Source organism: Polistes dominula, unplaced genomic scaffold (assembly GCF_049000335.1).
Source record: "Polistes dominula isolate Pdom_NZ unplaced genomic scaffold, Pdom_raw_medaka contig_33, whole genome shotgun sequence".
Lineage (NCBI taxonomy): Eukaryota > Metazoa > Arthropoda > Insecta > Hymenoptera > Vespidae > Polistes > Polistes dominula.
This window is the reverse complement of record NW_028300998.1, coordinates 1,217,136-1,232,052: the sequence shown is the minus strand read 5'-3', so window position 1 is coordinate 1,232,052 and position 14,917 is coordinate 1,217,136. Positions and strand designations below refer to the sequence as shown.

Here is a 14,917-nt window from a genome sequence, read left to right as displayed (position 1 = left end):
AAAAAAATATATTATTATTTAACAGATTAATATTACTACAGAAATGAAAGATAATATATAGTTTTCTATTTATATATATATATATTTATACACAAATGTAATATATCTTTTAGATAATTTTTATTTAAGAAATAACAATAATATATTATGATAAAAAAAAATAAAAATATTTATTGTGACTATTGTAAATCAATATTGAAATTGAAAATATATATTATACTATGAATCTCATTATAATTTGTAATTAAATTCTCATATTCATATTAAACATCTATAAATTACTTTTAAATGTTCATTTAGACCATGAATCACCTACTTCCATTAGCTTAAATTTACTTGTTTTTATTTCAATTCTTTATCTGTGTCTACTTATCTTACATACTATAAAATGTTATCAGATCGTTGCCGGTAGACTATAAACTGAAGGTTCATTGTGCATTCTCAACACACACTCCTTAGTCTTGTTGTTCATCTCTCTACGCATAAGTGTTTGACTAAGCACAGATTGAAACACACACATTTCTGTAAGTAATATAATCTATAAAAAAAAAAGTTAAAAGTATTTGGTAATAGAAAAACAATAAAAATGTCAAATAGGAAGTAAAAATATTCATTAAAAAAAAAGAAAAAATAGTTTAATCTAAATACATAAATCATTTGAAAACACAACAAAAACACAAGAGTCATCTCTGTGAGCTCGTTTTCTAATTTCTATTTTCGTTCATTCCAATTTCATCTAATCTTGGCCGACGCGTAAAAGACTGATCGAAGTACAGTAAGACCAAGCTTAACACTATTTAAGTATTACGCGATAGTATTGAGGTTCCCCTACATTGCACACTGTATTGATACATGTTGTATATATGTGTGCAAATGAAACAGAGCTTAACATAAGCATAAGCATAGCCTCGTTTAACGCTGTTTCGTTTAGTACTGGAACTTATTGGAACGTATTAAAACCCCGTTAAGCTGGGTCTTACTGTATGTTACAATTAACCCTTTGGGTACATTTGACAAGTGAGACACGTCATCCGCTTACTTGGGTATTTTGTTTTATTTATAATATTTATTTTAATATTTAGTAATGAAAATGTTGTTGCAAAAAACAAAATATATATTTATATTATCAATATAAATATATATTTCAAATAAAATGTATTACATTGACATATTAATCTATATATAATTACAATAACAAATTAAATTCGTTATGTATATATATATAAAAATTTGCAAATAATTCAGTACTCAAGGGGGTTAAACGAATTTGCATGATAAATTTAAACTCATTGAATAATAAAAATAAAATAAACAATAAAAATTTATAATTATCGATAAAATGTTTATATTAGATATATCAATTAGAAATTTTCTGAAAATTCTTGACTTGAGAATTGTAAACTGATGAGACTTGAATCATGTAAGTCTCATGTTTTAGCATAACATTAATGTATTAACAATAAAATAATGATTATATTTCGAAAATTTGTTGTATCAATAGGAATAAATGATTTTCTACAAAAAAGAAAAAAAAAATACTGCGTACTACGCAACTATGCATCAGAACGTGCTGAAAACAAATTTATATTATCATATTTTATCATTGACGTATGAAAATTACATTACACCTGTAAAATATAACCAAAACAAAACAAAACAAAAAGAAATTATGACAATACTTAAATAATTAAAAATTATCAGCTTTTAATTTTTATCAATTTCACGTATTTATCAATAATTCAAAGGAATTTAAATTACTACTTAACCTTGGGGAGAAATATTTACTTCAACAATATACGTTTCCGGTGATTATACATAATGAACACTATTATTACTGAAGCATCTGATAAACCGGTTATTCGACTCAGTAAGTTTAAAGCGTTAACATTAAGTGTGACAATCTATAAACAGTAAAAAGTGATCTTTGTTTGTAAAACTTGTAAAAATTATACTAATTATAGAGAAGCATTAAATGATACAACAACAAAAAAAAGGTCTATTTTCTCCTAAAATCAATTGAGGTAATTGTAAGATTGTATTACTTATATAAAATAACGTATAAATAATTAGACTACTCTTATTGTTTAATTATTTAAATCACGATAACTTTTTGTATTTTTTATTTTTTTCATACGTCAAAACAAGGATACAAATTAAATGCATCAAATATTCATTATCGTAAAAAATATTCTTTGCAAGTTAACGATGATATTTACAATTAAAATGAGTAATATATATATTTATGTATATAATATATTATTAATGTATATATATATATATATATATATATATATATATATATATATATATATATTTATTATTATATATTATATATTTATATATTATATTATTATATTATAATTATATTATAATATAATATAATATTATTATATATATTGTATATTATTATTATATATATTTTATATTATTATTATATATATATTTTATAATTATATATATAATAATATTAAATATATTAATATATATTTTTATTTAGATAATATATTAATATATTAAATAATATATTATTTTAAATATATATATATACTAATTTTAACATTTTTACAACTTACAATTAGTACATTGTTTTAATTAACCAATGATCATCATTAAATTCAAACGTACGAAGAAATTTAATTAACTGCGAACATTATTACAAACGTTAAAATTATAAGCGTACTTTCAATATGGTTTTTAATAATATTGCATTATTTGCAGATAAAACATGACAACATTAGACTCATCTCAAGTTAATCGAAAAGAACAACTTTTGGTTGCTCTCAATAAACTTGGTAAAGGTTCCACTTTTCTTTATATGATTTTTATTTTAACGACGATACCAGCCTGTTTTAATGGAATGCATTCTATGGCTTATATATTTATAGCCGAGGTAAGTGTTTCCCCCATAGAGAGATCATACCGATATACAATATAATTAAATATTAATGAAAATTATTTACATCGTAGATTCCTGAACATTGGTGTTCCATACCAATTCTTCATTCAGCTAATTGGACTAATGATCAAATAAGAAATATTTCATCCGCCAGTCCGTGCACTCAATACGATTATGATTACGATCATTTTGCAAAAATAGGTTTTGAAGAAGCACTTAAATATAAAAACGATAATCCAACAGTAAAAGTAACAGAATGCAAGGTTCGAAGTTTTGAACAGAACTTGGATGGTACTTCTCTTGTCGAAGATGTAAGTTCAAATATTATTTCAATTCATTTTTAACCCTTTGACTGTTAAACGCGTATATATACGCTCTCACAAATCCATCAATATATACGAAAGGCGTATATATACGCTCTCACAAATCCATCAATTTATTGTGATATGTAACATAGCAATTAAATATTGACAATTATTTCAATATCGTTTTAGTTAATTGCTTTTATATTTGAAATTCGTCGTCGTCTATATGAATTTTATTATCTTTAATTCGTTCATTATCGTTTGATTATTTTTATAATTAGGATTAAAAATTATTCAAATATCCTGTTAAAGTTATTATAACCTCTGTGTTATATTATAAATTTTTGTATTTTTTTCTTTTATATTTATAATTAACGATTATTATTTGAAGGAATATGCACAAAATAAATCAAATAAATTAAAATAGGTTAAAAAATTACTTTAACACGTTGACGACGGCACCGATTTTCAGTGTCTGCGCTGTGGGACGGCACTCAAATCTAAGATGCGCTTCATCTGGCGGCGCGTGATTTTTGTTTGTTCAAATCTGGACCAAGGTGGACCACCGGTGGTACGCGCCGCCCGATGGGACAGTCTAGTGCGGGCCACCGGTGGTACAAGCCGCTCGATGGGACAGTCTAGTGCGGGCCACCGGTGGTACGCGCCGGCGTGAACGTGTTAAAAAAAAGGAAAAAAAAATTCATATTTTTATTTTATTTGCCATTATTATCTGTTTTGGGTCAGTAGTCGAAAAAACAGTCGCAGCAGCGACTGACATGCGAAAATTGCGCCCCGTTCATATTAATGGATTGTTTCGAGAGCGCGTCACAGTCAAAGGGTTAACACAATATGAACAATAATAATAATAATTATTATTATCATTCAATTTTTGCTCTCTATAATTTTATAATTAATTGAAAATAATAAAATGAAAGAAAAAAATATCACCAATACGCTTTATAAATCAAGATATGATCCCAGTGGGACCTCGTGTGTGACAGACTAGCCGATAGATCCACCATCCAGATGATGTTCTCGTTAGGAAAACTCTTAGGAAGTGCATTGTCCGGTGTTATTTCTGACAAATATGGTCGAAAATTTGTCTACAACATTGGGATTATTATGCTGATATTATCTGGTCCAATTAGTGCAATTGTACCTTGGTACTGGTGCTTCCTGATCCTTAGATTAATTAATGGGATAAGCCATGCTGCTATTTTGTATCCTTCCTTTACTCTACGTAAGTTATTTTATCTTTATTTTTCAACGATGATAAACGAACACAGAAATTATTATTTTTCTATCCAACTCGCTTTTATTTATACCAAAAAAAAAAAAAAAGAAATCACTAAACTTTTCAATCCACCATCATATATATATATATATATATATATATATATATATATATTTCTGATTAAAATTAATTATTAATATATTCAGTTGATGAATAAAATTGAAACAAGTTGTTAACGTTATCTGTGTCAACACGTTCGTTCAGCTGTCGTGAATGTGTTAATTAATCATTGATTACTGACATTTGAAATACATTGACTCTTGATAATGTAAATATTCATCAAATTAATTTTAAATTGAAAGTATATTCATCCTCATCGTATTTCTTGAAACAGTACAATGTATATCAATCTATATTTTCTCTTAATATAAACTTTCAATAATTTTGTTATACAGTAACCGAAACAGCCGGAGAAAAACACAGACAATGGATGGGTGTAGCCTATAACGCTGGATATCCCATAGGAACAACAATTATGGCATGCATAGCATACGTGCTATACGATTGGCGACACAAACAATTGGCATCAACATTGCCAGCTTTAATTTTACTTCTTTTTATGTGGTAATGACAAAATGATTCTTATTAATTGAAAAATGTATCTAAATCTAAAATATTTTAATACTTCCTTAAGTTTTGATCATCAGGCTAATGCCAGAATCACCGCGATGGCTTTTATCACAAAATCGTATTAATGAAGCCCAAAAGGTGATCGAGAAGTATTACCGATCTGATAATGAAGAAGCTGAAGTAATCGAAACATACTCTTCATCGATTATGCATAAACCTATATTGCAATCTCAATTGGAAGAAAGGAAAAATTCTAAATCTAATTCCACTAATATTAGTCAAGGAAATAAATTAAAGGAAACTCTAAAAGGGCTGGTTGTTGTTCTTTGCAACTATGAATTATTAAAAAGAGTCATGATCACCAATTTTGCATGGCTTACAGCATCTCTCACGTATTATGCCTTAGGTAATACTAATTATTGATTATTATTATTATTATTATTATTAATTAGCGTTAGGAATTCGAAAGTTTATTGTCGCAAATACCAAATCCCACCAGTGTTCTCATCCCTGAACGCGAACCCCTTAATTCACGGTTCTCATCCTCTATTTCTTTTAAGATCCCTCCTAATATTGTTCTACTAATATTATTGATAATAGATAAAATTGTTACAGTATAACGTTATTCCAATATTGTTTGTTTTAACATATATGTATGTATTCATTACAGCGTTAAACGTGGACAATTTCTCAGCTAATCGTTACCTTTACATTCTTGTGATGGGTATCACCGAAGTACCAGCTTATTTGATACCAACGCCCATTTTGATATATGTGGGAAGAAAACAAGCTTGTGCAGTTATGTACTCGTTGACGGCCTTGCTTTTACTTAGTATTCTTGCAATACCAGCTAAAGAAACTCTGGCTATAATAATCGTTGCTTTAACAGCAAGATTTATTTTATCTGCCGCCTATAGTATCATGATATTATACACTTCGGAATTGTTTCCTACGGTAAATCAATCATTAATGTTATATTAATGAATATTGGAATATAAAAAAAAGAATTGGTTTTATTATTAATCATTTTTACCCGTAGATTACAAGAAATTCAGCAGTAGGCAGCAGTTCAGCAATGTCTCACGTTGGTAGCGTAGCATCACCCTACGTTGCTGATTTATTAGGCGCCATTGCTTGGTGGGCTCCAAGTACTTTATGTGGTTTCTGCGCTCTTTTGTCTGGTTTACTTTCCATGATGTTACCGGAAACGCGTGGGAGACCATTAGCCGACACAATTGACGAAGAAATTACGAAAGAACGTGGTGTCGTTGAATTCAAAAATTGTTTCATATGTAAAAGCTAACTAGAAACGATAGTTATAAATTGATAATATGTTTTATTTCAAAAAAAAGAAATAATTATTACCTGCTATTAACGTTATTAGAATAATTTTGATGTCTTGATAAATCTAATCTTATAAAATAAAATAAATAAAAACATTTGTATTTATAATAAATTATAATTAATAAGAAATTATTCATTGAAAATTCAATTATCCAAAAGTCTATTAATTATTAGCATAATCATTGAGTAATACTTTGGTTCAACTTACAAAAACATTAATACTGAGAATTGTCTACTATACTCATATTCTTTAATACAAGTTAAAAATTAACAATACTGATATTATTAGTGTTATACACATTGATTAAACAAATTTTATTAATACAAGCGTGAGTCCAGACGTATATGTATAATATATAACAGTTTTTTCTCAACTGAAATTTTGTTATTATGGACCAAATGAATTATTAAGAAATTAGAAAAAAGGGAGAATTTTTCTATAATAACATATAATTATTGTGGTGCTTAATAAATTTCATATATATATATATATATATATATATTCAAAGAATGATAAAGAAATTTAGAATAATCAATAAAACTTAAACAAAATATTAACAAAATAAAAACGGAATTCTTAAAACAAAATTAAAGACAAAATAAATAAATTTAGTCGTAATTTAAAAGATTGTAAACAAAATATAACAAATTTATAAGCTTTTCGGGGGTCTTTAAAATTTATCTGCGAACCATCGGTTGAGAAACACTGATATATAAGATATATATATATATATAAAACAATTTGACTTTTGTCTATACTACATTGAAATTATTTAAATTAATTTTGCAACGCGTGAAGTGTTGTAATGTAACAAGAAGTTGTCCTTAATATCTGAAATAATTAACAATATAATTCGATATCTAATAAAATTTACATAAGATAAGATTGCTCAAGTTGTACTACAGCCTAAATCATAGAAAATTTTTAAAATATTATTTATTTATATATAAAAACTAGGGGTGTTCCGCCATGCGTTGCTGTGGCTCACAATCAGTCCGATACACACGTCTTTAAGTCAACGAATTACCTTATACAACAAATAATTCGCAATAAAATAATATTGCGATTATAAATTGAGATATAAACTATTCTATCTTTCAAATTGGATGAAACTGCACACAGTGTGCAAAATTTGATTAAAATCAGTTCAGTAGTTTAGGAGTCCATTGCGGACAAACAATGTGACAAGTAATTTATATATATATTAAAATATAGAACATTTATTTTTTATATAAAATGTTGCAACAAATTGTTCATAAAAAAATATTAATTGAATGAAAATCCTACATCATTCTTCAGATAATATTACTATACAACGTGTCCAAGCTAAAAAAGGGCCACCTACATATTTTACTTGTTTTTAATAATATCAAAAATGCTTAAGACATACTCTGATTGATTTCAAAAGTAAAGCTATTTATTTAATATCAATATTCTAATATGTTTAATTAGTATGCCATGTATCATGACGTACTAATGAATTCAAACGCTAAAAATGTGATAAAATTGTAAGACTCGCGTATTACAGCTTGAACAACCTTATCCTATTTACGTATCTGTTATCAAATTTTGTTTACCACTTCTAATAATTCGAACGACATAGGATATAAACCACCAGCAAGCAAAACGGATTCTTTAAAGCTTCTTTGCAAGACTATTATTATAGTGGTTTGTATTTTAGAAGATTCCAAAAACCAAGGAATAGCATATCTACATAACATAAGTATATATATATATATATATATTTATTAAGTCTATCGAATAAATAATTGAAAATGAAACTTACACTTTATCTGAAATACCAGTACTATGATCAATAATTCTCTGTCCACAATAAAATACACCGAACAAATAACATACAATATTAACGATACGAACAAAAGCATTAATTATACGAACAGAAGAATTAACGAGGTTATAATTTTTATTCGGATTCACAGCTTGTAAAATCTAAAATACATATATATATATATATATATATAAAAGCATATCATATTTGTAAATATTAATTATGGAGGGTAGAGATAAGGAGTAACATCTCTGTATATGAAAAGTGTCCGTCGAAATCGAACCAATTAGGGTGGCGCCACAGTACTTAGAGGGTAAATTTTAAAGGAAGCGCCAAATATTATTAGAGTAGGATTGAGAAATAAAGAAGAAAAGGGTCGACATGATCGTTACCTCCACAATGAATGTCTCATGACAGAAAAAACATTCTTAAATATATAAAAGGAATAAATACTCAATAGAAAATAGAACGAATTTTTTCCAAAAATTGTAATATAATAATCATAAAAGTACACATAACCTCCAAAGGGTTTTGCGATAAAGTTGCCAATAATATTAAATTTTTTAACTCGGCATACTTCAATTCGTTTATAACTGCTATATTCATACCATACCTTCTAAGTTCACCAGCGCCATTCTGGATGGTTTTTGAACTGTTATTGACAAAAAAAGGCTGGACATTCTTTTTCACATTTTCTCCCATAAGAGATTTTACTTCTTACCTCTACCCCCTCCATAATATTAATAATATAAATAATAATTATACGTTATATATACTCACGTCGGTGCAATTCATAGTTAAAGATAGAACAGCCAAAATTAATAACCAGAAGTAAGACATTGTGAAACAGGAATTCATATGATCTACGAACCTTACACGACCAAACATTTCATGATAAAAAGAACGTCGTTATTGAGTATAAAAATAAAGAAATTAAAATTGAAAAAAATTGTTTATTTTATATAAAATAATTAATAAAAGAATAAATACACGTACGCGATAGCAGTTTGATGCAATTGAATAGCACGGGAGACCCAATCGTCAAATTTTAAATTCATTTCTTGTAATGTGATAGAACTTGAAGTGCTTTGGTTAAAAATTCGCTCGAAACGATACCTAAAAAGAAAAAAAAACAAAAAAATAAATAAACAATTAATATCAAAGTCCAACTACCGAATATCCAATATTTGAGAGCACAAAATATAAAAAAAAAAATAAAAAAATGTAAATTTTCTCAATTTTACCCAACGATCTGAAAAAGACCACAGGCATGTTGCATACAAATAGTATAAAATGTTTCAGTCGCAATAACAACCATCAATCCAACGAGAAAAATAGTATACATGTGCAATAAAATAGGATAAAAATAGATGTCCTCATCTATGAAATATTCCGCCACAAATGGACTCTGTAATCGATGGGTTCCGTTCAATGGTACGACGATATCGTAAATGAACAAAAAACTTGTCCAAACCAAAAGTATGATAATCGTAGCACAGGATAGCACTGATGATAATAATAAACAAAAAAAAAAAGACAAGAATAAGAAAAACAAATTATTACCAAAACCAAATATTTATGAATTAACAAACAAGCAAATTTGAATTACATACTCAGACACACGAAAGTAAACTTTTTTCCCTGTTGCGTATATTCTTCCATGATTTCGAGTTCCTTCTCATCGATCAATAAATGCCAATTACGTTGAATTCGTATAATCAGACACTTTAACTACATGAAACATGAAAAAAAAAAAAACAAAAAACAAGTAAAACCAAATTTTCAAGATAATCCTTCAAAATTAATCATATATCGTGAAACGTAAAATGTGAAACGTGAAACGTATGATCGTAAAAATATTCATATTTACATTTTCAAGTTGTAACAAATAAAAACCATATTTTCCCAGGTATATCAAGCAAATAAACACATAAGAAAAAATGTTGACAAAAAGATCGAGCGTAAGTTCGGTAGTAATGAATTTGAATATCTGAAAAAAAAAAAAAGAAAAAACCAACAAAAAGACATAAGTATTAGAATGATAAATGAATCATTTAATATATCTCATTGATTTTGTATCATTTAAAAATTTAAATTCTACCTGAACGAGTACGGATGAAATTAAAATGGTATAGACAATGAATCTTATTATTTTTTCCATGAGAACATTTAAAAATGATTTCTTAGTCATTGGCCAAGAACCAATAATTAACAAAAGAAATCGATTAATATTGTAATAACGTAAGATTAGAACGTCCATTCTTTTTTTTTTTTTTTTTTTTTGAAGAATAAACTAAAAAAACCGATCTAAATCGAACGACAACGAGTTATGCACTGATGACGTATGCGTGTACGTACTTTTCTTCTCATACCACAATTGTTCTTTTTCGCGTCATATGGCTAATTCTATAGATAATATCGCAAATATGGCAAATTACAGAAAATTTGACTCGAATATATTCATACGCACTTATTACGATAAGAATAAGCTATTTTTCTTGTTTTTTTTTTTTTTTTTTTTTCTATATCCACTTGCAAAAATAGTTTACAAACACCTATTGTACTCGATATGATTACGTATAATAATACATGCAAAACTGAAAAAACAATGAAAAGTTGTTACTCAAACTTCTGTACTATTTCCCATGATAACTTTCTCTTTCTCTCTAACATATTCTTACATAAGATATTTAAGTTCAATTACAACAAAACTCATTTTGAATTATTTACTTGAATACGTATGACGTATAATTTGAACGTAAACTTTGAAATTCGTTTCATATAATATCATTTGATACTATTTTTGAAAGAAAAAAGAAACATTACTTTCGATAAGAAATATAATTCATATTTATTTTATCTAATCATTATAAATACAGGCGGTCTAAGATAAATAATATTCTCTCGGAACTTTTATCAGATATTCCGTGAAATATTAAATAATGAATGACTCGAACTTAACTCCTTTAAAGGGTACACGTGGGGCGTTTGACATCCCAACAAATTTTTGATCTCTCGAAAACGGTAGTGAATTCGAAAAAATGGATTATTTGTCTAGTTCTATCTAGTGTTAATTTAGATGGGTATAAAACCTATTCTTTTTTTAAAAAAAGATGTATCAAACTACTTTTAAAAAAATTACGACTTCTAAATGTTAAATGGCGGCTTCAGGAGACGCGTTTAAACACGTTCGGGGTGTCAAACATCCACAGTGCACTTTAACGTAATTTTTACCAAGGGTTGTACCCCCTTCAAGGGTTAAATTACTCAATAAATTAAAGGATATTGCTAACATCATGTATGTCATTTTATGTCTTTTAATGTACACTAACTGTATACCAAAGCATATAACTTAATAATAATAATAACAACAATAATTATAAAGAAATAACAACAATTTTATAGTCAAACAAGTGGACACATGTGCATAATAAAAATTAAACGATTAATCTTATACATTAATACAAACTAAATAGGTTTTTAATATTTTCTATGCATTCCTTTAGAGCTTTAATAATACCTTCTAATCTAGTTGGCATCGATTCAACAAGTTTTTCGTAATTGGTGGTGTAATATTTGCCCATTCCTCTAATAACGCCCTTTTTAAAGACTTTCTTTTTTTTTCGTGTGGTTTGTTATTCCGGGCGCTCAGTCCTTGGACAGTTGTGCCCGAGCCCTTTGCGGGGAGCACCTATCATTGTGGTCATTGGTCCTGCGGGCGATGGTTCCAAGGGCATCATTTCTGACGCCCGCGATCCCAAAGCCACGACAACGAGCAGGCATGTCCCAACCAGTGATCCCAGAGACTTTAGTTCGTCTGATCGACACAGGGCCTTAAATTATCGTACACACCGGATAATTATCGTACGCACAGGAAAAATGTTGAATTTGTTGAATTTTTCGGATTGGATTTTCAAAATTTGAGAAAAGAGTAAAAGTTCCAACTTTGAAAAAGTTGATGACCTTTTTTTTTTTTAATCTTCAAGTTTAAACAAGCTGTCGTAGAGAGAGAGAGATCAGATCGTTCAGATCGTACAGTGGTGGTCCCTTCTTCTCGAGATATCGAATCAAAATAAGGTCATCAAGTTTTCGAATTTTCAAATTGGACAGTGATAATCGAAAATTATTGTACAGGCTGAATTTTGGATCGTAGAAGGCTTCAAATTATGTGACGGGATCACTGGTCCCAACGTTCGATGTCGGAGAGCGGGGACTCGAACTCGCGAACTCCGGGTGGGAGTCGAGCGTTTTACCGACTGAGCCATGCCATGCTCAAGACTTTCTTTATTTAGAGAAATTCGAAACAACTGACAGATGGCGTGATTGGTACCACCCTAGCGCTCAATATTTTTAACACTAGTTTTACTTTCTTATACAATAACTGTTTTATGAAACAACCATGTTTTTTTCTTTTCCAGTTCTGTTAGAGAAATTATAGGTATGTTTCAATTTATTTTACTTTTATTATATTTATCTCACTTAATTGTTTAAAATTATTATTACTGAACGATTGATATCTCTATCACTATTTTTCTTATTAACATAAACATTATTTTAAACAAATGAACATGTTATATGTACAAATTTACTTTAGCACATGGTTTGTGTGTGCGTGCGTGGACAAGCCTCTAATGGAAAAACAATGGAAAATTAGGTTTTTCGTTGAATTATAATAGGAATGATATATATGTTATTGGAGACTTGTTATATGAAAATGATATAAGAAAGAAAAACTTGAATTATTAAATATAATTTATTTGTTGATCGGATTAATAATATCAAAGGGTTAACTGTATATTTTGTTAATTTATTGATTTACTAATTTGATAAATTGGTATTTTTTGCAAAATTTAGGAAACGGTCATCATGCAGATTTTTGTTAAAACACTCACAGGGAAAACTATCACCCTAGAGGTAGAGGGATCCGACACTATCGAAAATGTTAAAGCTAAAATTCAAGATAAAGAAGGTAAGTAACAACCGGTTATTAAATCTATTATAAAAAAACAAATACTACACATATTTAAGGAGAACAAAGAAAGAGAGTTTAAATGAAAAGATAAATAAATTTGTTTATTTTTATTAGGAATTCCTCCCGATCAACAACGATTAATTTTCGCTGGCAAACAATTGGAGGATGGCAGAACTTTGTCAGATTATAATATTCAAAAGGAATCTACTTTGCACTTGGTTCTGCGTTTACGAGGAGGTGCAAAGAAACGTAAGAAGAAGAATTATTCAACTCCGAAAAAAATCAAGCACAAGAAGAAGAAGGTTAAGCTTGCTGTACTCAAATTCTACAAGGTATGTATTTACGTATAGAATTTTTTGTTTTGTATTGGTTTTTATTATTATAACTCGTTCAATGTATAATCTCTATATTTGTTAGGTCGATGAGAATGGAAAGATCCATCGTTTGAGGCGAGAATGCCCTAGTGAGCAATGTGGTGCTGGCGTTTTCATGGCAGCAATGGAAGACCGTCATTATTGCGGTAAATGTGGTTACACGCTTGTCTTTAATAAACCAGAAGATAAGTAAATGATTACTTAAATGAGTAATTATTTATAATATGTACATTTATAATTTTTATTCAAGACATTAAATATTTAACATATACATATATTAAATGTAAATAAAAAAATAATAAATATATGTATATTTCATTTGTTAAAAGTTATTAGATTAATTCTTACATATAAGTAAACATTATCACTCATTACCTTATTTTGTAGATAATCGAATTTTTTTTCAATTCAATGCATCCTTTCTTTATTGCATCCTCATAAATTTCTTTATATGACTCTTATACTTGGCAAACACATTGTTCTTTAACAATTGATCGTTTAAAAAATTGTTATCTAAAATACAACAAAAAGAGATAATTAAAAAATATATAATTTTAAATCATCGTTCGTACAAAATTATATTTAAAAAAAAAATTAAAATAAGAAATATTTATTATTACTTATTATTATTATTTAAAATGTGATGCTAATGTGGCGCCACCCTATAATGCATTTCGACAGACACTTTTTCATATACACAGACGATTCACCTTACCTCTACACTCCATAATCTTAATGAACAGTTTTCTTATACTTTTGAAAGATAAAGGTTTTTGACGTCGCAACCATTTATCGCTAATGACGCTAGGTGGCAGGATAAACTCCAGCGGAAGCGGGCGTTAGAACCACTCACTTATCTTCCGTCTTTAGCGTTAGCTAGTTTGAGTTCTCTTCCGAATAAGATAAACGCACCAATCACGTACCTTGAACGTTTCGCTGGATTTACGTCCGCTTCACCAATCAGTGAAGCCAGATCGCGGAACATTTCGACCCCTTCTCTCGAGCCCAGCACGCCTCGCACACAACAAAATTTACGTGTCGGTGTACCGACAGAACCGAAAGAAGCCGAGGGAAGCCGAGATAGCTGCACGACGGAGGAGAAATAATACCCCCACCACGCGTCGCGAAGAAATACATGGACACAATTCACATTTGAACAATGTGTAAAACAATGAGTAGTTTCGGAGTCTATAAAAAACAAACAATATGACACTGAATTTTCATATATAAAGAAGATATTTATAATACATTTCTATTATATTATGTCACAGTAGCATAGTATTCTTCGTTAACCACGTGTGTGTGTGTATTCCATTTAGATTCACCATGCTATTTCTGCTTATCGCTGTTTACATTCAAGCATTCCGATAAT

At 28.5% G+C, this 14,917-nt stretch overlaps 3 protein-coding genes across 11 annotated transcripts; 2 read left to right on the top strand and 1 right to left on the bottom strand.

Annotated features, from left to right (window-relative positions):
- The first annotated feature begins 390 nt into the window (after nucleotides 1-390).
- Nucleotides 391-6,423, top strand: LOC107064625 (organic cation transporter protein). 3 transcript variants are annotated; one of them, XM_089173661.1, is made up of 10 exons: nucleotides 546-1,043; nucleotides 1,746-1,867; nucleotides 1,962-2,021; nucleotides 2,719-2,890; nucleotides 2,968-3,207; nucleotides 4,183-4,441; nucleotides 4,891-5,059; nucleotides 5,143-5,471; nucleotides 5,736-6,019; nucleotides 6,105-6,423. In XM_089173661.1, exons 4-10 carry the CDS (start codon nucleotides 2,726-2,728, stop codon nucleotides 6,366-6,368), a joined length of 1,710 nt encoding a protein of 569 aa, XP_089029787.1. In that variant the 5' UTR covers nucleotides 546-1,043; nucleotides 1,746-1,867; nucleotides 1,962-2,021; nucleotides 2,719-2,725; the 3' UTR covers nucleotides 6,369-6,423. The 3 variants fall into 3 exon arrangements, with proteins under 3 accessions (XP_015172995.2, XP_089029787.1, XP_015172996.2); XM_015317509.2 differs by lacking the exons at nucleotides 546-1,043; nucleotides 1,746-1,867; nucleotides 1,962-2,021 and adding an exon at nucleotides 391-524; XM_015317510.2 differs by lacking the exons at nucleotides 1,746-1,867; nucleotides 1,962-2,021.
- A 111-nt stretch (nucleotides 6,424-6,534) lies between these two features.
- LOC107064592 (odorant receptor 10) lies at nucleotides 6,535-14,854 on the bottom strand. Of its 7 annotated transcripts, none has more exons than XM_089173662.1 (9): nucleotides 14,166-14,854; nucleotides 13,921-14,058; nucleotides 9,813-9,930; nucleotides 9,444-9,705; nucleotides 9,196-9,315; nucleotides 8,980-9,070; nucleotides 8,197-8,360; nucleotides 7,988-8,120; nucleotides 6,535-7,241 (listed from the first exon to the last, which is right to left on the bottom strand). In XM_089173662.1, the coding sequence occupies exons 3-9, from the start codon at nucleotides 9,859-9,861 to the stop codon at nucleotides 7,188-7,190; spliced, it is 873 nt and encodes a 290-aa protein (XP_089029788.1). In that variant the 5' UTR covers nucleotides 9,862-9,930; nucleotides 13,921-14,058; nucleotides 14,166-14,854; the 3' UTR covers nucleotides 6,535-7,187. The 7 variants fall into 7 exon arrangements, with proteins under 7 accessions (XP_089029788.1, XP_089029789.1, XP_089029790.1 ...); XM_089173663.1 differs by having other exon boundaries at nucleotides 14,261-14,854; XM_089173664.1 differs by having other exon boundaries at nucleotides 14,469-14,854.
- Nucleotides 12,524-13,863, top strand: LOC107064595 (ubiquitin-ribosomal protein eS31 fusion protein). The gene is made up of 4 exons (XM_015317430.2): nucleotides 12,524-12,637; nucleotides 13,054-13,168; nucleotides 13,286-13,503; nucleotides 13,589-13,863. Exons 2-4 carry the CDS (start codon nucleotides 13,066-13,068, stop codon nucleotides 13,736-13,738), a joined length of 471 nt encoding a protein of 156 aa, XP_015172916.1. The 5' UTR covers nucleotides 12,524-12,637; nucleotides 13,054-13,065; the 3' UTR covers nucleotides 13,739-13,863.
- Nucleotides 14,855-14,917: the final 63 nt, after the last annotated feature.